The sequence below is a fragment of the Populus nigra genome, chromosome 9 (assembly GCF_951802175.1).
Source record: "Populus nigra chromosome 9, ddPopNigr1.1, whole genome shotgun sequence".
NCBI lineage: Eukaryota > Viridiplantae > Streptophyta > Magnoliopsida > Malpighiales > Salicaceae > Populus > Populus nigra.
Window position 1 is genome coordinate 17,557,209 of NC_084860.1, and position 21,721 is coordinate 17,578,929.

Genomic DNA, 21,721 nt, shown 5'->3' on the forward strand with positions numbered 1-21,721 from the left:
ACAGTTATGCGACCTAGTGCCTTTCAGGGTGCTCACTTCTACTGCACTGTTGTGGAATGGTAAGGTCCTAGGCATCATTGATAAGGATACTTGAGCTTTCTCATCGAGTAGACCGGAGCTCCAGCCTATTTAGAACTTGGTCACTTTTAACCCCAAGAGCACCTTACCAAACTATTATTTCTAGAATGGTCACTTATCGGCGAGGTTCTCCATTGACTTGGCATGAAAGGTTCTTAAAGATTTCGGACTCACAAACTCTATGCACCATCTTTTTTTGTTCTCAAGTTTCATCCTGGGACACCTTTTTATCTTGTAGCTTGCCTCTATAGTTCGTCTCAATACAATGGACATACTACATGCTTTTCTAATCATTTCCTCTTCGACATGTATTCTTTGTGGGTCACATGTTGAAATACATGAACATTTATTCTTTCAGTGCCTTTTCTCTACTACAGTTTAGGGTGCTATCATGAGCATGACCTTTATGAGTTGACTTTATTTGACGTGACATCAACTACTTTATTAGGGATACACGTACTTGAAAAAAAAGAGGAGTTTATACATTTACTTGCTCAGTAAACCCTTTTAGCCTTGATTTACTTCATTTGGTATGAAAGAAATAACTAAAATTTATCAATCTCATTAGGATGTTTGCGAGAATATTTTTTATTTGGTCCGATCTTGTTTTGTAGAGCTCAAACCAAGGTTTCACATCCTAGCTACTTTCAAGTCTATTTGACGCCTCAAAGACTTATGAAATATCATTGCTCTTATTGATATTGAGATTATGTTTAACACAGGTTCATATGTAATCAACCGATTGATCGACTCATGTGTTGTTTGTCTTCACAATCTACTTGTATTCATTTTCATTTTTTTTTTAGCTTTTGCTTCTTTTCCTTGTTATTTTTCATCAAATAAACTAGGATAACAAGTATTTATAATTCTTAAGGTATATCTCTCGTACTCTATACAGTTTCTTCCCTTCCATACAATTACACTTATAAAAAAAAAGAAAAAGAAGGGACTAGCTGACGGCTCTCTCCTGACTACTATAATTATCGCGTGGGTCTCGAAACCTTTTGCATGTGAGCAATAGTTGTTTATAAATCATTATCTTGCTTTTATAAACAGGTCTGGTGATCCTGCTTGTGCATGTGCTTCCAAGTTAAGACATACAGTCTCTTATAAATCAAGTTTAGTATGCTTTGAAAGAGCTTTTTCTTGTTCATTGCTGGAAAGTCTCTCTCAGACAGCACATGGTCATGTGATGTTAGAAACGTGGGTCCATGTGAGCTCTGATGGAAAGACTGGATTTATTATGCGAGAGAGAGAGGGGGAGAGAATCCATTCCCAGGCAATAAATTCTAATTACTTGGATCCAAATGAGCCAATCATTGGTCCACATGCCTTGCAGTCATTCTCTTGCCACTAAGTAACAGCTTCCATCGCTACTCCCAAGATAATCCAATCCACCTCTAGTATTGGAGCTATCAAACAACTTTCAATTTAACCCTCTTATGAACCTCAGAAGTTCTTATTTTTGTTACATTTGTTAATGTGCTTGGCTGAATTTACTCTAATGACTCAGTATTACAGTCTACAGCTCCATATATGGTAAGAATTACAGTTCAAAAGGGAAAAAAAGACTACACTAAAAATTCCCACTGTGGTTGCACGTTTTAGTGGATCCTTGTCTTGATGACTGAAGCACTAAAGAAACCTCCTGTTGTCCAAACCTTTATTCAATATTAGATTGAATCATCTGAGAAGGCAAAGGAACAATTAGAAGATCCTTGTGAAACTACAATCTTAGCAGGAGGTGATGAGCGAACTGCTGTCAAATTAACCCCCTTTGACAGGTCAGGTTCTGGCCTTACGGTCTCAACGTGCCTAATCTCCTTCAGCATTGCAACAACATCCTTCATCATTGGGCGATCATCAGCTCGAGTACCGATGCACAGGAACGAAACTGCTAATGTTTGGAGCATTTCGTGCATTGTAGGGTCAGCTCTTCCTCTAAGCTTTGAATCAAGGATGTCAACTGGATCTTTCTTGCTTGCTAAGTGTTCCCTAACCCATTGAACTAAGTGCGCACCATCTGGCAAAGTTGGGTCTAATGGATGCCTTCCTGTTAAAACCTCTAAAAGCACCACCCCAAAACTGTACACATCACTTTTCTCGGTAATACGCTGCATCGATGCATGCTCTACAGCAAAAACAAAAATTAAGATTAATTAGACATTGCTAGTGATTTAGTGGAATCAAATTAACTGAAGAAATTAAATTAATTTGATTGAGCAAAAACGAACGAGTACCTGGAGCCATATATCCATAAGAACCAGCAAGTTGAGGTCTTGGACTTGGCTTGCATAAATCATCATCAGATTTGTTATTTACCACTCTTGCTAGGCCAAAGTCAGCTAGGTAAGGTTCGTAGCCTGGTCCTAAAAGCACATTCATGGCTTTAACATCCCCATGTAGAATAGGTGGCACACAATCATGGTGCAGGTATGCAAGTGCGTGTGCCACACCTAACAAAACATCATATCTAGCTTCCCACTCTGCTCCTCCCTTGCCAGCACCATGAAGGAGGGAGCTCAAGCTCCCATTTGGGAGGTAATCATAGAAAAGCAATTTCAAATTCTTGTTTGAACACCAGCCTAGAAGCCGGACAATATTTCGGTGTCTGATTGAACCGAGTGTCCGAATTTCAGAATTGAATGCTCCAGACTCTTCTGGTGACCACATCTTCTTTACAGCTATCATCTCCCAATTTGGAAGGGTCACCCTGTACACAACTCCAGAGCTGCCAGTGCCTATGACATTAGATGATGTTAGATTTTTAACAATGTCGTTGACGGAGAATTCAAGCTTCTGATACAAATTCATTTCCCATGTATCATCTTTCATCAGCCCATGATTATCAACACGAGCACGAACTAGCATGTAGATTGTTAGTAGTATCAGTACTACACCAGCACTGAGAAGCACAGACATCAGTAGTCTCATTGCTGATCTAGTGTGTGCTCCAGGTCCCAAGTGGTCTGCTGGTGTTGCTACACCTCCAGAAATGTAGAGTCCTTGATTCGAAGCAAGGTCACTTATCGGAAGCTTTCGAAAAAATGGGGTGTTAGGCAATTCACCAGAGAAGTCATTGAAGGAGACATTAAGGGAAACGAGGTTTTGGAGATTTGCAAGAACATCCAAGCTCCCTTCAAGCTTGTTGTGAGAGATGTCAAGTGCTCCCAACTTGATGAGATCAGAGAATTGCGATGGGATCTTGCCAGAAAACTGGTTGCAGCTTAGGTTGAGAGAGATTTCCAGTGATGGAATTTGACCAAGTTCCTTTGGAATTTCTCCAGAGAAACCATTGTCTCCAAGGTTAAGCAGTTGTAGCTTACTGCATGACAATATCTCTGCTGGAATTCCTCCTGTAAGTTGATTCTTCGCCAAATTAAGCTTGGTTAATTCAATCAATGACCCAATGCTATGAGCCAGTGAACCTGTAAGCCTATTGTCTGAAACATCCACATACTGTAGGCTTTTAGGCAGAGTATCAGGTACAGAACCAGTGATCCCATTTGAATGGAGATCAAGAAACTCAAGATTTTCACATCCAGATACTGATGAAGGGATTCCTCCAACAAGAAGATTGTTGCTCAAATCAATGAAATTCAAACTCTTCAACTTTTCGATCTCCGATGGAATAGTACCTCCTAACCTGTTGCCATTCAGCCTCAACCTATACAAGTTGGTGCAGTTTCCTATATCAGGCGGTATAAAGCCCGATAATTCATTGGAAAGTATCAGTAGCTTGGTGAGATTTTGCAATCCGAAAATCTGCTTTGGTATTGAACCAAAAAGACTGTTATATGAAAGATCAAGAGCCTGAAGATTGACACACTCTGAAAGAGACTCTGGGATATTTCCTGTGAGATTGTTCTTCCAGGCAAAGAATAGAGTCAAGCTCTTTAGGTTGCCGATGCCAGCAGGAATCTCACCGGAGATTCCATTGTTGTCTACTTCAAGATGAGTGAGAGCTGTGCAGTTTGTGATTTCAACAGGTATGGTACCTGATAACTGATTAACACTCAGCTGAAGCTCTTCAAGCTTCAAAAGGTTTCCAAAGCTTCTTGGTATGCTTCCTGCTAGAAGATTCTCGGATAAATCAATGACTGTAAGCTCTGTGCAACTTCCAATCTCATCCGGGATTGCCCCAACTATGCTGTTCTGCCACAAGAGCAGACTCTGAAGCTTGCTGAGTTCCCCAATTCGCCTTGGGATTGGACCGGATATAGAATTCTGATATAGATACAGGTTCTGCAACTCACTGCAATCTCCAATCGCTTCTGGGATAGCACCTGATAATAGTGTTGCGTAAATGGCTATAGTTTGAATCCTTTTCAGCATCCCAATTGATGAAGGAAGACTCCCAGAAATGCTGGTTTCGGCGAGGCCTAAAACAACCAATTCGGTGCAGTTTCCAATCTCCTGAGGCAGCTCACCCTTAACATTTTTATTCCCACCTGCTCGAAAAATCTGTAATCTTCTCAATGCTCCAATGCTCTGTGGAATTTGGCCGCTGAGTTGATTGTCAAAGAGAGTCAGATACACTAGACTTGAAAGGTTTCCAATATCAGAAGGAATGGCACCTTCAAGAAAATTTGTATTGAGAGACAAAGTTTCCAACTTCCTTAGTCTGCATATTTCCTCTGGGATTTCACCTGAGAGAGAATTATCACTAAGATCAATGAGAGTAAGCTCAAGATAATCTCCGAACGCTTCCGGGATTGCACCAGTAAGATTGGTTGATGAAAGGATAAGGCTCTTCAAGGACTTGAGAGGCTGAAAATTTGAAGGCAGGGGGCCTTGCAAATCTACTGCTTTCAACTTTATCTCTATAATGTTGCCATCTGAGTTGCAATGGACCCCAAACCATTTGCATGGACTTGAGTCTAAAGGGTTCCAAGAATTGAGTACATCTGTGGAGATGTTTAAACTGTTCTTCCATGCTAAAAGGGCTTGGCCTTGTTCATCAATGGAGTAACAAGAACGAAAGAAAAGAGAGTTTACAGATAGAAGTAAGGTGAGGGAGAAGATACTGGGAGAAAATAAGAGATTCCTTAGAGGAGCAGGCATTGCTGCTGATAGAAGAGAAGAGTTGGTCTGTGTTGGGATTGTTGAGGGGGGAACCCCATGTTTTGTTTATAGAAGAAAAGCAGAAGATCTGGATCCAAGACCACCACCACCTTCTTCTTTTTTTTTTTTTCTTTTCTTTATTATTAATATTCTAATTGACATAGCTGTAATTCAGACATGTTGATGCAGATGCACATTTGGTTTTATTTAAAGTTATTACTGAATGAATGCTCTAATCTTTAATTTATAAATGAGTTTTTTTTTTAGTTTTTTTTTTGTAATTTAACATTTAATTAGTATTTCAAGATAGAAAAGATGAAAACAGTTTAGACAAACGAGATATATCATATATTTTCTCTGTTTTAAGAAAACATAAATTCATTCCAAAACAAATCGTTATAAGATAGATTTATTTTATATTTTTATCTGCGTTTCTCCTACCAAATATATTTATATCTTTTATATATCCCCCAGCAAAACTTGGGTGTTTTTTTTCCCATCATCCATGCTGGGATAGGAGGTCAATGACCATAGACTGTGCTAACCCTAAACCCTAATGTGTAAAAAGCTGCTCATATTTTTACCAAGAGTAACTCCCAGCAGAGCAGCAAAAGAAAAATCTGGCGCTGAATGACTTGTTAACCAAACTTCCCTTTTAAAGATTCACTTTTTAGAGTTATTCAATCTTGTCTCCTCTTTTCAAGTCAAGTTGAACCATCTTGCATGCACTTTTCTGGTCACAGAACAGCTACAAGCTTACAAGAACAAGGAAATTAAATCTCCAAAGATTTTTTTTAATTGGCTTATATTATTATGGTTAAAATCAAAGAGTTTGCATCTCTAGGGCATGGTTGATTGATGGATTTCTAAACTAGATTGTGATAGCCAGCTGCCTTAAGATCAAACCAACTTGACACAGGAACCATTGGATATGCATCAATTTGCTGAGGATTCCATAAATCAAGATATGATCGTTTCTTCTTTAATAATAAATCCAAGACAACTGAAGAAGGTGGTCCATCATGTTGTGTGGTCACAGTTGCTGAGTTTATCATTTGTGCTGTTACTTGCAGTGTTTTAATGGCTTTTCAGTGCTTTTAGCAGCTCAGTCTACAGTTTCTTCACTGGGTTTTCTACGGTTTGATGTGATTAACCAATCTTAAGTACAGAATCTTATACAGTAAATAGATTAATGTATAACAACTTATGCTACCCAACCCTTAAGAAGTTGGCTCTTATATAGTTAATAGATTTGATATTAATTAATAAAAAATTAAAAAGGGAATTTTATTATACCGATCCTCTTATAACTTCTTTTTTTTTTTAATTTTATTAGAGGAAACCCCACCCTCTAAAAAGTGTATTTTATGGGTCTAGATGAGCGAGTAAAACATTGGTTGTCCCAGGCTTTTACAAGAGGTGCACGCCCTAATTCGAACTCGAGACCTGCTGTGCAGATCTCGAGCCCTTTGTCATCACGGCATGCTTTTTGAGGATTGATCCTCTCATAACGTTGTTCACTAGAAGTGTTTTTTCTTTCATTTGACTTTTTTTATATTTTTTTTAATTTTAATTTTTAACATTAGATTTATTACAGGGTTAAACTTCGTAATTTTATTCAATTTACTTATTATGAGATTATTTTAGTCTTATCATCCGGACCACAAGTTTGATAAATTAACTTAATTAACTTGAGTTTTTTTCCCTTTATCTAATTGATTTTCTTTCTTAATTTTATTATTCAACATTAGTTTGCTTAAGAATTAAATTTCATGATTTATTTTAATTTGTTTTTTATAATGTATTCTCGTCTCTTAACTCAAATTACAGGTTTTGGCTACACTTTTATAATCAAGATATATTTATTTTATATTTTCATTTTATTTCTTTAACTAAACAAATTTATATCTTTTAATATATATATATATATATATATATATATATATATATATTTGTTAATTACGAGACACTAATAAAATGCAACAACGTTAAATTAAGTCTTAATGATGGGAAAGGACAACATGAAATACACCGACTTAACTAATTAATTAAGGATTTGTTAATTGCCACTAATGATAGGCCAGTACTAGTCACGTGCCATAACAGTTTGCTACCGGTCACGGGCAGGATCTAGAAAAATAAAATAAATAAAAAATTAGTAGAAGTTTTATGAATTGATTATTGTAGTGGAAGCACTAATTAATTAACTTTCTTAATTTATCTTTGTTTTCTTACTGAGGAACATTCTCTTTTATATGTGCCAAGTTTAATTACTCGGTATTGTAACCATTAATTATTTTTTAATTTGTTTAAATACAAACAAATTTAATATGTAAACTTTTTTATAAAACTGTGCTAATTAGCAATAATTTATTTATCAAACATGAAAAAAAAATGTCATATCAGTAGTTTCCATTTACTTTCATTTATTTTTTTTAGAACTATTATCTAGTTGAATTTAATAAATTTTTATTCTATAGATTTAAACCTAGAAATTCAATAATTATTGTTTTAGTTATCGAATCTATTTTTATTTATTTAGATTCAATTTTCATGTGCTATGAAAATTATAATGATAATTCACTATCATTAGTATAAATGAAAATACATATTCTTAATTAAGAAAAAGTTTTTTAAAAAGTTAAATACTAGCCTTAATTATAATGCAACTATAGATTTAAGCCTGCAGGCCTTTAATTTTCATATGCTTAGCTTAATTTTGACAGGAAGGCGAGTAGATCAATAGTTGTACAAGCTTGAAGATTAATTGAATGAAGCTTCTTAATTAAATGATTAATTAGTTGCATAACAAACTCAAAATGCATGGTGACAAATAACTTTTTTAGATAGCGAGACTTACTTGGATATACATTAATATTCCTCTTAATTAATCATTGTTATAATTGTTATAAGATATACACTAGTTAAATAGGACAATCTATATAGTGACTTTGTATAATTTTGGCTAAATTGATAGGAAAATCTATAGTTAATTTTGTTTTTTAAAATATTCATCGAGCTGATTTTAGTCTTAGCTGAGTTAATGATAATATTTTTTTTAAAAATAAAAATAACATCGTTTCATGATTTTTTTAATGAATTCTTAATAATTTATAATGGCAACATTTGTTAAAAAAAAACTATAGAGAATAATTTATAATTTACTCATGAAGATGAAAAAAAGGAATTAGGGCAAGAAATTCTCGGTGGTGAAAAAGTGAAGATCTATGAGCCAAACCTTGAGAAAAACAAAAGGACGACGTCGTACAAACAACATTAAAAGGAGAGACAAAGACGACAATAGATAGATAAATTATATCCTCACCTTTTAATCCTTGCATGGAAGGCAACCTGAAAAGGGTTCCCTGTCCTAGAAATAAAGGGTCCATTTGTATGCTTTTTAATGAATTCTTCATACCCAAATGGGGTGATATTGTAATTTCCTCACCTAGAAATTAATTAATAATGCAAGTTAAACGCTAAGAAAAAATTAATGACAAAAAAAAGAGGTTTAATTAAGATCCTTACTGAAAATCTATACTGAAAATTAATTTAAGATTTAAAGTATTTATGTAGAATAAATTGTAAGCCTTAGTGATGATTATTAGACGAAAAATTAAGGGGTTTTAATTTGGTGATTTGATATTATGTATATTTGAAGATTTAATTTTACGTGGGAATAAATCTATAAGAGAGCACAGAATCTTATTTAATTCAATGATTTGACATAATAAAACAATAATTTTTATTATTTACATGTGAAAATTAATATTTAAGGACTCCATTGTATTGGTAATTAACTCCTAATCAAACCTTTCAATTCTTCATGTTTTTTCATTTATTTACAGAAATAAAAATTATTGACAAACCAATCATTGCTCTTAAAAATATTGTCGAGCCTCATCATCATCACATGGACATGATCTCATGTAATATTTTTGACAAAACATGATCAGATATTGGAATCCGATCGATCAAGCAATGTCTTGGCATCAACCGATCGAGATGGAAGGGCACATGACTTGATCTAATTAAGATATATTTTTGGGTGTTCTTATTGCGATAAAGCATATGCTTCCCTTCCCCTCGTGGTGGAAGCTTTAATTAATTGATTTTTTTGTCAGTTTTGGTTTTGGCATGGATAGTTGCACATGATGAGAGGGAGTGAGTGAGTGAGGAATGGATAGTGACTTTCAAGGGTATGTATAAAAGATTATGAAAATACAAAGTGAGAAAAAGGTCACGTACAAATGAATTTCTTATAGATGAATAGCATATATGTTCATAAATGAAATTCATGAATAGTTGAGTGACAATAATTAATTATTGTAGTGATAGTAATGCTAGAGAATTATAATAAAATAATGGTTATATCGATAACAAAATAGTAGATAATGAACATGGTGATGTATGTGGTAGTGGTGATATCGGAGAGTTTGGTGGAATGATGATAAAATAGTGATGGATGGCGGTAGTGGTGATGAGGTTGGTGGTAGTGTTAGTTGTAATAGTATTTAGTGAATATTATGAATTAGTAGTGTCAAAGAAATTACTTCTTCTTTATTCATGATATTAAAATATTTTTCTCCAGATCGACACTATTCTATTAGATGAGGTTTTAAGTTATAATTTATACTATTTCTTAACACATACCCTCAAGTGAAAGCTTTTTGGACTTGAAATTTGTACATACTCACGCTACTTTATGTTTTAATTTTTAAATATTATAGGGGTGATGAGATTCAAAGAGATGATCGCTTGATCAATAAAACTTTGATATCATATCAAAGAATCATCTTAACCTAAAGTTTAAGTTATTAGATAAGATTCCAACATATAATTTATATTATTATTTAATATTTCTCGTAAAACAAACGAACTATAAATTTTCAAATTACATATCATCAAAAACATAAATATAACTTTCTCTACTGTAAGTTGATCGGAAATTAAGTAGAAAGGGAAGACGGACATATTTTTATAAATATCCCAACTTAGAACAAGAAGATGAACATGATTGATACATTGATATAATTCGATCGAGGGTCAAATCAAATCAAAGAAATTGCATTGTATGCCTGTATGACACATGTACATGTTACATTTCTTGCACAACATAGTAAAACAAGAACATGTTCACACTTGAGCGAGCGAGCAAGCAAGAAAAGAGGAGAGGGAAGAAATTAGAGAGAGGGGGAGAAGGGAGGTAGATGGGTCGATTAGACATTGGATTTGTGAAAAGAGGTGGAGCCTCTGGTCTACCAAATTAAGAGCTATCAAGAGACTTTCTTGGTTGGTACACGATCGGCCACACGTGCATGGATGATTTAATGGGGGGGGATATGAACCCTAGCTAGGATGTATTTTATCGTTTTCAAGTCCCTTAATAATACACTATGATGAATCCAAAACAAGATTTGGCATTTGCTGAATTGAAATCCCATCAATTAAATCCCTAGGGTCCATAGCCCTCCAAAAGAAAATTGCCTATCCATTCAAGGATTAGTTGCTCGTGCATATAATTTTAGCTCACTCATTGATTTTCTTGGTTGGCCTTCAAGTCTCAATATTAGACTACTTGACTCTTAATAATTTGCCAAATCTATGTCCTACATGCATCTTGACAATTATATTGTTTTTTTTTTTTCTGTTTTTGTTAATCATTTTCACCCAAAATCCCCAATATACTACCATGTTTATGAGAAATTTACAAACTACATTAACATATTAAAAAATAATAATTACTATATTCATTTTTGTTTAAGTTGTTGTGTAACTAATAAAACAATATTAATAATATATAGTTTATTTTTCTCTAGCTAGCTCTTGTTGTCAATATCTCAAACAATATCTTGACAATATCTGACAAATTAAAAAGATTCAAATTAAAGTTCGATTAAAAAAAATGCATGGAGGAATTACTTTTTGGCCTCACAAAAGCTAGCTAGTGTGTGATCATCGATCTATGGCCAATTAACTTGTTGATTTTGTGGACATTTGAAACATTAGAGAAAGGAATCTCTCCTGGCTTGAAGAAAAGAAAGGAATAATCCCCCTTAATTTGTCGCAGCTTTATATATTAATTAATTATCTATAATAATTAATCTATCATAAAATATACAGTATGTCATTTAGCTTTATTAACAAAAGAAATTAATATGTTGATAACATTTATATATCATCGTGCATGGTCATGATTAAATCTTTTATTAATTTAGAAATCAATGCGAACCCATGATTTAAAAAAGACATATTTAATTAATATATACTGATTTGGACTTTGAACAAATTAAAACGCATTCAAAGATGAACTTGGCACTTTTTTTAATTTAATCCCACATTCCAAGTCATCTCCAATAAGATCCATTCCATTAAGAATATTAATTAAAATTTAATTTATATGATCATAACAAGAGATCTAATTAGATCATTTTTTTTCCTTTGATTATTTCTTTTTTATTGTGTTCCTTTCTTCTTTTTTTTCGTTTTTTTTTGTTGAATTGCTCAAGCGAAGAACTTTGCGTGTGTGTATGTGTGTGTGTGTGTGTATATTGAAAAATCCAAACACTAGTAATTAATAGAAACACCTTCAAACCTAGTTAGTTTTGATGATAGTTTTGGGTTCAACATTTTATTTTAACCTTGTGTGTATATTTTTATACTGTGATAAATATCAACCCTTCACTTCACTTCACTTCTGACCCATTTGCTTTTAGCTTTGTTTTTTCCAACTTGCCTTTTGCTTTCAATAATGCCCTTTGAAAAAACCATGGCTCTGGCTCTGTCATGTACAAGACTCTAAAAGGTCAAATCCATGCCCCCATTTCGAAGTTTTGATGACCTAATCTTCCTTAATTTCAGGATTTTGTTCACAAATCCCTTTAATTTTCTATATCTCTTAATGTTTATTATACGAGTGGTAAAGTTGGATTATGCTCTTGGACTGCCTTGCCTCAGAGCACAGCTAGTGTTTGCATTTGCAGCCTATTAATATAATTAATGAGGGTCAAGAGTCAAAAATCCAAGTGTTTGGGCTTTTCTTTCCTCAATCTTTAACATTTGGTTAAGCCCTACAAATTAAACTTTAGAGTTTGTTAACATTGTTTGTTTGATTCTGCGGCAGAGACTGCTTTTTAAAGTGTTTTTTGTTTGAAAATATATTAAAGTATTGTTTTTAAATTTTTAAAAATTTATTTTTGACATACACACAAAACAATTAAAAATTATAAAAAAATTGAAGAAAAAAAATTCAAATATTCAAAAATATTGTTTAAACACAAAAACAATAATGGTTAAAACTTGACATACCAGGGAAACAAAGAAAAGGATCTGCATGATGGATACCAATGTTTGGGCTTGGAAGAACAGCCTTTTGAAAGACATGAATGATACCCATACCATATGACCCATCATTAAAAAAATCGCCCATGGCCTTGGAGCAAGGTTTGCCTTGGGATATCTTTTATGCATTTATGTGTGTTTTTTTAATGAATATATATATATATATATATATATATATGATTAAAATAATAAATACACATATATAAAATAAATACATCTTTAAAATAGTTCTAAAATAATTTTCTGTATTTTTAAAATAGAAAATATAAAAGAAAAACATGTTCAATGTCTCTCTTCGCAGCAACAAACAATCAAACGTTATAAAAAAGTATTTTTCTACATGATGAACAGAGAATGTCCATGAATTGTAAAATTGTTTAGGCACTAATTTTAATTTTAATTTTAAAAAAAGCAAACCAGCTACCAGTCATAGGCATGACCTCCCTCTGCGATCCCTTCTCTCCCGTTCTGGGCACAACCTCCGATCAATCCAGGTGGCGACGGTTTGGGAAGGGACACCCTAGCATTGGAGAAAATTATCACCACTACCACCCTTCGAGTTGTTCAAAAATCTTATACAGTATAAGATTCATTTATGTATTATTTAATTCTTTATTATCTTTTAATTAAACATTTTTTAAAAATAAAATAATGAAATCAATGATAAAATAATATTTTTCTAAGGAATCAAGAATAATTAAAAATTTAAATTTGATATGCATAGAGAAAATAAAATATGTTATATAGTTTTTTTAAAAAAATTATTCTTTTGATTTTAATTTAATTTTTTAAATTCTATTTCTCTTCAAATACACATAGCACATGAACAAAATTATATGTGAATAATGTGGCAGACTTTGAAATTCACTCTCCTTTTCTTTTTTAAGAGTTCAGACTAGAGTAAAGGCAACCAAAGTATTCAAGCTGAAAGCTGCAATTCAGGAACATGCCTCACAGTTCCTACTTTCTAGATACACTAGCAGAACAAGAAGCCAGGGAAAAAGAAAAGATATACAAGGGAAAAATGAGCATGGCAGCCAATGTCAACTCCCGAAACGTCTCATCACTGATGAGGTCAGGGAAGATGAGAGGAATTTCAGCCCAGTAGATCCACCAGGGAAGTAGGAAATCGCATAGTATGCAAGGGCAAGAACCTGCATATTCAATGAAAACATCAGAAAGGGTATTCTTTGGTGTTTCAAATCATGTTTGATGGATGCATCTGGCAACTTCCAGTACTCCTCTTTCCGAAAGATATTTACTTCAATCATGCACACGAGTTAATCTACTCTTCTAATGAAATAAGGACATTATGAAAAACAAACACAGATGAACTGCAATAAAATCAGTATCTCGAGCCAAACTCTCATAGCAAGACATAAACAGATGAGATATAAGGAGAGAAACTGTATGGTGGTAGCTACCTGTATCACAGAGAATAGCACAGATAGAAAATAGCTGTGAAGCACCATGGAAACATATAGGGTACCCACCATACTGCCTATGAATCCCAAAGTAAATGGAAGCCTCTGTAGAAAAATTGAAGAGAAGAAAATCGGATTAGAAGTGCACAGCCACAATATAGAAAACAAACATGCCATGCAAATTTCTAATGGAGGCATAGCCAGTACCTCTTTCGATGACATGTGAGCAAGTTGATTCTTGGGACCCTTGAGTGCAAAGAATGACGCAATGATAAAGCCACAACCAAGTGTAAAACAGATAGCAAACTTCTGGGGCACGAGTACTATGACAGGAAGGAACAGGGCAAATGAAGTGAAAACAAAGAACACGCCTGTTGCTAGAAATAAACCAAAATACATGAGAGCTTTTCCTGAAGGGATGTTACTGGTGGCAGACTGGAAGTTCCCACTCACACCTTTAGAAACCCTGGATAGGCATCAAAAGAGAAATACAAGATTTATCACCTTCTTCAAAACTTTCCTTTCAATTGAGCTTAGATTGAAAAAAACAAAATGTGTTAAGAGTTTGCGATAAGAAGCAAGATAAAAAAAAATTAAATAAATATTCACCAATGAAATCATTTCGCAATGCAGGTTGTATTCAAAATTTCAGACATAACATCAAGGCACGACGAAATACAATAGATGATATGATATAAGTGAACACTTCCCTCACTGATGAAGTACTGTGGTGCAGTTGGTGGCATATTCATACTCATATACTAATGGAAATGCCAAGGTGCAATTATTGGAGTTTAATCAATCATAGAATTCAAATACCCTGCCAGAACTAAAGCAAAGACGTTATGCATTTCAATATTGATCAACAAAGTCCTATGGATTCCACATGACACTACTGCATGACTAGAGTAATCAAACCCTGGTCCAGGAGATTCTTTGTGTTGTAACTAATAAGAACTTTCTCTGATCGGCAAACTTTTTCATACCATGCAACAAATGCTTTTGGTTCACATCTAAACTGTGAAAAAAGGGTCATCTGATAGCATTCATCCACTGTAATATTACCATCCAATCAGAAAACCTAAGATAATTGATTTTAGTACACACTACAATAAAATAACATCCCATCTTCTATTCCGACTGAAATTCGTCAATCCTTCCAGTAGCTAATAGAAATTAAATCGCGAAAGGATATTTGGAATAAGTGAAATGGGAGAGATAAGTCAGCAAAGGCACGCAGCAACAGACAAGTACTAGAATCAGCTCACTCACATTCATTGCATAAAAACAGCATACTAGAAATACAGAAGCCATACAAGTTACTACCCAGTTAACTTGCAACACTCTAAATTACAATAAATTCAAATCCCACCCCACAACCATTATATCTTCCATCAAATCATAAGTCAATCTCCTCAAATCAAAATCAAATCCCACAATCACACTCATCTATATAAACACACACACACACACCCATAAAGTTCAATTCTTTTTACGACTAAAGATTTGCCAAAATTACTCCTATGAACGACATAAAAAAGAAACCCACAATTAAATCCACCCATATAATCACATAAATACATATATAAAGTCCAATTCTTGAGTATAAAGCTGCTTTCTTTTTGCATATGTTTACACATTGAAGGTGCCTAAAACCCCTCTAATCAACAAAATCAAGACATCTCACAGTTAAATTTCTCTATTTAAAAACAGAAAAATACATAAATTTCAATTCCCGAAAATAAATTTTCTTTCCTTCAGTTTTTTTTTTCCTTACACATTGAAGGTGCCAGAAACAGTGTCATTAGCAGAGCGAACAGCAGCTTCAAGATCAAAGCTACCGATGCTGGCTAATCCAGTAGAGGATTCATTTGAATTGCTCGTTGCTGCATATGAGTTCCAATCAGCCAACAAAGAAGATGCGGGCTTTTCTTGTTGTTGATCTTCTCCACTGCTTGAAAACCAACTCTGCATTGTTTTTATTGAAACAAAAGACAGCCCAATTGATGATTTTTGTTAAGGTTCGAGAATTTTGAGAAAAGAAACGATCTTGATGTTGTCTTGATGCTTATCAGTTCGGTGAAACAGTGGAGGTGAAATGGTATTTCCGTTTGAAGCTTAGAAGTCAAGGGAAAATGATAGTTTTCAAAGAAACGATACCGTTTGATCTGTAGGTCAGTAACGGCGAGTCTGGTGAAGCGAAGTCAAAGTGATTTTGACATAGCTACTTCACAAGTGATCAGTACGGAGGTTAAGTAATTACTACCTCTTTAACTCTGCAAAAAATTTATTCCCTGTTTATTTATTCGTTGAAAAATATTTTTATTTTGAAAAGTAAGTTTTAAAAAAATAAATTTGAAAAAAATAAATTATTTTTTGATGTTTGATAGTATAATAAAAAATAAATTAAAAAATATTTTTCAGTGTTTGGTTATGTCATGGAAAATGAGTTGGAAAATAACTTATTAATATTTTATTTTTCTCAAGTTTTTTAAAGTAATGAGAAACAAATCTTACAAATTAAAAGTTGAATTAAAATGAAATTAAAAAAATATAATTTCATAAATTATCTCAAATAATAACAGCGGCATGCCCAGGTAAGTTTCCTTCCTTACTTGCTAAAATAATTAACTGATTACTGTTGCATGCATGAGTGAACCATTCACGCATGCGTGCAACAGTGGCTAGTCAGGTCATTGGTTTGGACCAGTGACCCAACCCTTTTTTTTTAAGTTTTGAGACTGAGCTACATAAATAATAAAAAAAATAGTTTCTGCTTTTTTTAATACAGAATTTTATGGATTCATTTACTGGCGTCATAGTCAGGAATATCGTACTTTTTGGGTTACGCAATATTTCTCAACGCCAGAGTTGGAAATATTCATAGGCGAATATTCACTGACGTCAAAGTCAGGAATATTATGGGAAGAACATAAGAATAGAACAAAAACAAACCTTTAGCAATCTAAGATAAAATCAGCAATGCAGCTTGCCTCAGGTAGGACGTTTAAGGGGTGATAGTATTTTTCCTTTTACGTAACCAATCCCGTACCATAAAATCTCTGTTGACCAGTTAAGGTTCCTAGTGACCATAATACTAGGTGGCGACTCCTTGAACTAGACATTTCCTATCAAAGAATAAGATGTCAAATATATGTTCTTTTTCTATGAGATTTAATTTTTTTTTATCGGTCATCGCGATACCTGGGTGTGATAATTTTAATAAAATCTCATGTTTGGAACTTTTTTAAGTGTTAAGAATTGAATTTTAAATGGGATTCAATCTTTAAAAAGACTACAAAAATAAATCAAAGGTCAACCCCTCTTACTTATAATTCTAAATATGAGAAATTTAATGTGAAAACTATTTTTTTTAAAATACCCATCTACTCATATTTTCTTAGAAACCTTTAAAGAAATAAGATGAATGTAATAAGGGTAATATAGGAAACAAAATGAATTTTATCTCATCCAAACATGTAAATCCAACTTATTTATCAATAGAATTCAAATCAAATACTATAACTGAATTCAATTACAGTAGAGAATTGGTTCAAAACACCCAGTAAAAATAACTTTTTCAAAATACTCATCTAGCCCCTAAAAAAAAAAGACTTTTGAAGAAATAAATTGAAAGTAAAGAGGGTAATATAGAAAACAAAATAAATTAAATTTTATCTCTTTTAAACATGTGAATTAATTCAATTTATTTGGTAATTGAATTCAAATTAAACATTGTAATTGAATTCAATTATAGTAGAGAATTGATTCCAAACAACCTAATAAGACTAGCCCAGCTTCATAATCTAGGTTGTAGATTTGCCTTGCTAACTCAAATTGACTCGAGGCTTTTACATCATTTTATCTCATTTTATTTTTATATAAAATTTGACCCTAAAATTTTTTTTTCTTTGGATCCTTTTTTGAAATTTTTTTTTTAATTTTATCCTTCAACATTAAATTGTTGAGAGCTAAGCTTCATAATTTTTTTTCCCGATATGATGATCCTGGTCTTATGACCCAGGTCATAAATATAAAATGTAAATTGAAATTGATCATTTTTTTTTATATTTTTTTACACCAATTTTCTTTTTTTCATTTCAACATTGAGTATATTAAATATTGAACTTCTTGTTTTATTTGCTTTTTATGAGGATGGCTAGCTTCACGATCAAAGTCATGAGTTTTTCATATTAACTTAGATTGACTCAAAGCTTTATTTTTTTCATTTCAGTTTTCTTTTCGATTTCTTTCTTAGAATTTAGCTTCATAGTTTTTTTTTTCTAGCACTTTTTTTCTTCATGAAATCACTATTACCTTTTCTCTTTAGATTCAGTACATTTATTATGATTGCTTTTTTTTTTATCATATAAATAAATTAAACTATCTTATTGGATCTAGTAGGGTCTATAACTCGAATCACAAGTTTTTTTTTCCATTTTAAAACACGCTAGCAGTGCTTAAATATTATTTTTCTTAAGTTACAAGAAAAATCAACCTGGCTTTCGATGAAACACGAACCTAGTGTTACATTGTTTATGAAAGATTTCTAGTCTAAGTGCAATTCTATTGTGTTGTTTGTTCAAGTTATCTATAAACCATAAGATTTCTAATTGAAGTGCATGCGTTTTTTTTAAAAAATAAAACTGATAGGGTTGGGTTCAAACTCGGCACAATTAAGAATTTATTGAATCATTTGTGTATGTGTGTGTGTGAGTGCAATACATGACTCGAAACAGAATGATAAAATGCTCTGAAATCAAAATTTATTGTTCAAATAAAAAAAAATAGAACGCCAATTGATAATCTTGGTTGCAATAAATCAACTAAGAGGAAACTGGAATAAATAATAAGAAACTATAATCCATGTGCAGTCTAAAATTGATTTTTTGTATAAAAATAATATAGTTAATTTAGTAAAAAAATTTAGAGAATAACACAGGCTGGAGAAGTATTTCGAGCTATCTATCATCCGATCATATCTCTTCTCCGAATGCTCCACAAGAATGAGTAAGGTTTCTCTTATTTCGAGCTCAAACCAAACAGCTTATAAGAGAAGGCCTCATGCATCTCCTTGTCCATAAAAGTGACTTCTGTGCTCCGAGAAAGCCCAGATTTATCATTAACGAACCGGGAAAGACTAGCCCTACTGCAATAAAATCCACTTGATCCTGCACCAGTACGTACGTGATTCTGTTGCATGGGGGAACACTTAAAAATGATAATATTTTGTCATTCTGCAAACACCCAAGAGTTATAGATTTTTCATTACTGCCCTTCTACGAGGTCTGATAATATTTTGTCATTTATGCCTTCACTGCCATGCAAGTTGGTTGAAGTACAAATACTCCTCGATAATATCCGATCATCGCAATTATCAAACCTATATATCTCTACACTTCATTTCTTCTTCATCACATCGCAGATACTCTATAGACCTTTTTTTATCCTCCAAATTTACTAATTTAATCATCAAATAATCTCTGTGCCATGCAAAAACTTGTTTCTGCAGGTGAACGTAGACCATAGGCCCAATACATCATCATAAAGACCATCAATCTATCGTAAACGAAGCAAGCCCAAGGCTCTTCTATATGAAATCTGAAATCTAAATTCCTCATAATTATGTATCTTTGAGCATCTTGCTAGAAGAAAATGACAAAATCCTTCAACCCTTGTACTCGTTAACAATTTATCTCTAAGAAATATATACCAAAAGCAATTGATTAATTAGCAATGTAAGGAGGGAGAATACAATTAGTTATACATTACATGAATGAAATCACCAGCCCCATAAACAAGGAGAAGCCTAGTACTTGTACCCCTTCTCAAACAAGCTCTCTGAAGCCAACCCACCTGTACCTCCTCCAGCATACTTGCCTAGAGTTGCATCTGAATTCGCCTTGCACCTAACCAGGAATACCTCTTGAGCTTTCTCAACGTTCTCCTTCTTTCCAGCCCATGTTTTGAGTGTGCTTTTTTGCAATGCTCGGCCGAAAGAGAATGATAGAGTCCATGGTTTCAACACCTCAAGCTTATTCATTGCATTGAGGTTCAGTGTTGCTTCCTCCTCGCTTTGCCCGCCAGACAAGAACACAATGCCTGGTACAGCTGGTGGAACGGTTCTGCGTAGCGCGGTCACTGTGAATTCAGCAATCACCTCAGGTGTTACCTTTAAGAATCAAACCCTTTGAAGATTAATCAATAATCGAAGACAAGTATGACAAGCTGAATTAGGTTAAGCAGTGATGTTGGTATTTTGATCATACCTTTGGGCTATCAGAGCCTGGAGTCACCATGTTAGGCTTGAGGAGTGTGCCCTCGAGAAGAACATGGTGATCATTCAATGCCTTGTAAACAGCTGCAAGCACAGTCTCAGTTGCAGCAGCACATTTCTTTATGTCATGAGCCCCATCAGTCAGAATCTCAGGCTCCACAATAGGCACCAGACCATTCTCCTGGCAAATGATAGCGTAACGAGCCAACCCTTGTGCATTCTGCTGGATAGACAATTCAGATGGCTCAGTTGGGCCAATCTTGAGGACAGCACGCCACTTCGCGAATCGCGCACCGGCCTTGTAGTATTGCTGGCAGCGTGCTCCGAGTGAATCAAAACCTTGGGTTGTAGTTTCACCATTAGTCCCGGCTAATTCAACTACACCCTTGTCAACTTTGATTCCAGGAATGACATTGTTCTCTTGGAGGACTTCAACAAATGGTTTCCCATCAGAGGATTTCTGGTAGAGGGTTTCTTCAAAGAGGATGACACCAGAGAGGTAAGGTAGGGCTTTGCCGGATTTGAATAGGAGTTCACGCAGGGCTTGGCGGTTGGACTCGATATTCTCAACATTTATGCTTGATAAACGCTTGCCAATGGTGCCTGTGCTCTCATCTGCAGCCAAAATGCCCTTCCCTGGTGTGGCAATGTACTTGGCAGTCTTGATCAGCTCATCTGGAGTAAACAATGGAAAAAACCATCCACCTTAGAAGCTATATAACGCTTGAGTAGATAACCTATACATTAGCATTTGAAGCTTCAATAAATGTGTACGCATGCATTTAGAGTATAGTAGGGAATCTGTCAAACCATACACTATGACTCATTGCCCCATACTCACAACACTAGATGATTTTGTGTTGCAAGAGGTGAATTTTCAATCATTTGCATATGAAAGTCTACAACAAAGGCAATTAAGTTAAACTGGATATATATTTAATTCGCCACTGAACTAGTAGCTCAACCACATCCATATCCCACATTCCTGAAGTGATTTCGCGTTCGAGCCTCTCTTCTGTAACCACCAAAAGAACATGGATATGCATATATCCATAGCTGCAAAGGAGAAGGAAATTCTCTGCTGTAGTGCCTCCAGCTCAGTGGTGATGAATTCGTAGTCAAAATGTTGCCTTGAAGTGAGCTTGAGTGCTCGACATAAGCTTCACGGAGTTCAAAAGGTAGGCCATAGAAAAGAGAGGGAGAGGGAGAGGGAGAGGGAGAGGGAGAGCGGTGTAATACCTGCATACTTTCCAACAAAGGCCGACATGCTAAAGCTTTTTCAAGGATGGATATTGGATAAAGAATGACGAATAGAGAAAAATGCAAAAACAAGCTTTCACAAGCACCTCTCTATATAGATCATCTTCAATAGAATATACCAAAAGAAATCCACCCCACAAATCTCAACGCGTGTCAAAAGATTGGCCCAACACAGATTATCATCCTTGGATAAAGCAATGGGTGATCATTGTCTCTGCCAAGTGGCATTTCTTATTATTATATCTTAGCTTGTGCACCCTAAAGTATCATGGGGAAA

The 21,721-nt window shown here is 34.2% G+C and overlaps 3 protein-coding genes across 3 annotated transcripts; all 3 read right to left on the minus strand.

Moving 5' to 3' along the window:
- Positions 1-1,350: 1,350 nt before the first annotated feature.
- Positions 1,351-5,213, minus strand: LOC133703860 (LRR receptor-like serine/threonine-protein kinase RGI3). Its single transcript, XM_062128570.1, has 2 exons — positions 2,319-5,213; positions 1,351-2,209 (listed from the first exon to the last, which is right to left on the minus strand). The coding sequence occupies exons 1-2, from the start codon at positions 5,140-5,142 to the stop codon at positions 1,752-1,754; spliced, it is 3,282 nt and encodes a 1,093-aa protein (XP_061984554.1). The 5' UTR covers positions 5,143-5,213; the 3' UTR covers positions 1,351-1,751.
- Positions 5,214-13,315: 8,102 nt separating this feature from the next.
- LOC133702667 (protein transport protein SFT2-like) lies at positions 13,316-16,117 on the minus strand. The gene is made up of 4 exons (XM_062126980.1): positions 15,685-16,117; positions 14,115-14,373; positions 13,908-14,012; positions 13,316-13,637 (listed from the first exon to the last, which is right to left on the minus strand). The coding sequence occupies exons 1-4, from the start codon at positions 15,879-15,881 to the stop codon at positions 13,527-13,529; spliced, it is 672 nt and encodes a 223-aa protein (XP_061982964.1). The 5' UTR covers positions 15,882-16,117; the 3' UTR covers positions 13,316-13,526.
- Positions 16,118-19,617: 3,500 nt separating this feature from the next.
- LOC133703369 (fructose-bisphosphate aldolase 5, cytosolic-like) lies at positions 19,618-21,578 on the minus strand. Its single transcript, XM_062127849.1, has 3 exons — positions 21,424-21,578; positions 20,177-20,859; positions 19,618-20,079 (listed from the first exon to the last, which is right to left on the minus strand). The coding sequence occupies exons 1-3, from the start codon at positions 21,449-21,451 to the stop codon at positions 19,717-19,719; spliced, it is 1,074 nt and encodes a 357-aa protein (XP_061983833.1). The 5' UTR covers positions 21,452-21,578; the 3' UTR covers positions 19,618-19,716.
- Between the last annotated feature and the right edge of the window lie 143 nt (positions 21,579-21,721).

Bases quoted from the DNA above. Each gene is read 5' to 3' on its own strand.
- LOC133703369 (XM_062127849.1), bottom strand. From the start codon at position 21,451: ATGTCGGCCTTTGTTGGAAAGTATGCAG. The intron at 20,860-21,423 runs GTATTACACCGC...TGTTTACTCCAG, and splicing joins CTTTGTTGGAAAGTATGCAG to ATGAGCTGATCAAGACTGCC. The intron at 20,080-20,176 runs GTATGATCAAAA...TGATTCTTAAAG, and splicing joins CAGGCTCTGATAGCCCAAAG to GTAACACCTGAGGTGATTGC.
- LOC133703860 (XM_062128570.1), bottom strand. From the start codon at position 5,142: ATGCCTGCTCCTCTAAGGAATCTCTTATTTTCTCCCAGTATCTTCTCC. The intron at 2,210-2,318 runs GTACTCGTTCGT...TTTTTGCTGTAG, and splicing joins TTATGGATATATGGCTCCAG to AGCATGCATCGATGCAGCGT.
- LOC133702667 (XM_062126980.1), bottom strand. From the start codon at position 15,881: ATGCAGAGTTGGTTTTCAAGCAGTGGAGAAGATCAACAACAAGAAAAG. The intron at 14,374-15,684 runs GTAAGGAAAAAA...ATGCCTATCCAG, and splicing joins GTTTCTGGCACCTTCAATGT to GGTTTCTAAAGGTGTGAGTG. The intron at 14,013-14,114 runs GTACTGGCTATG...ATTTTTCTACAG, and splicing joins CTCACATGTCATCGAAAGAG to AGGCTTCCATTTACTTTGGG.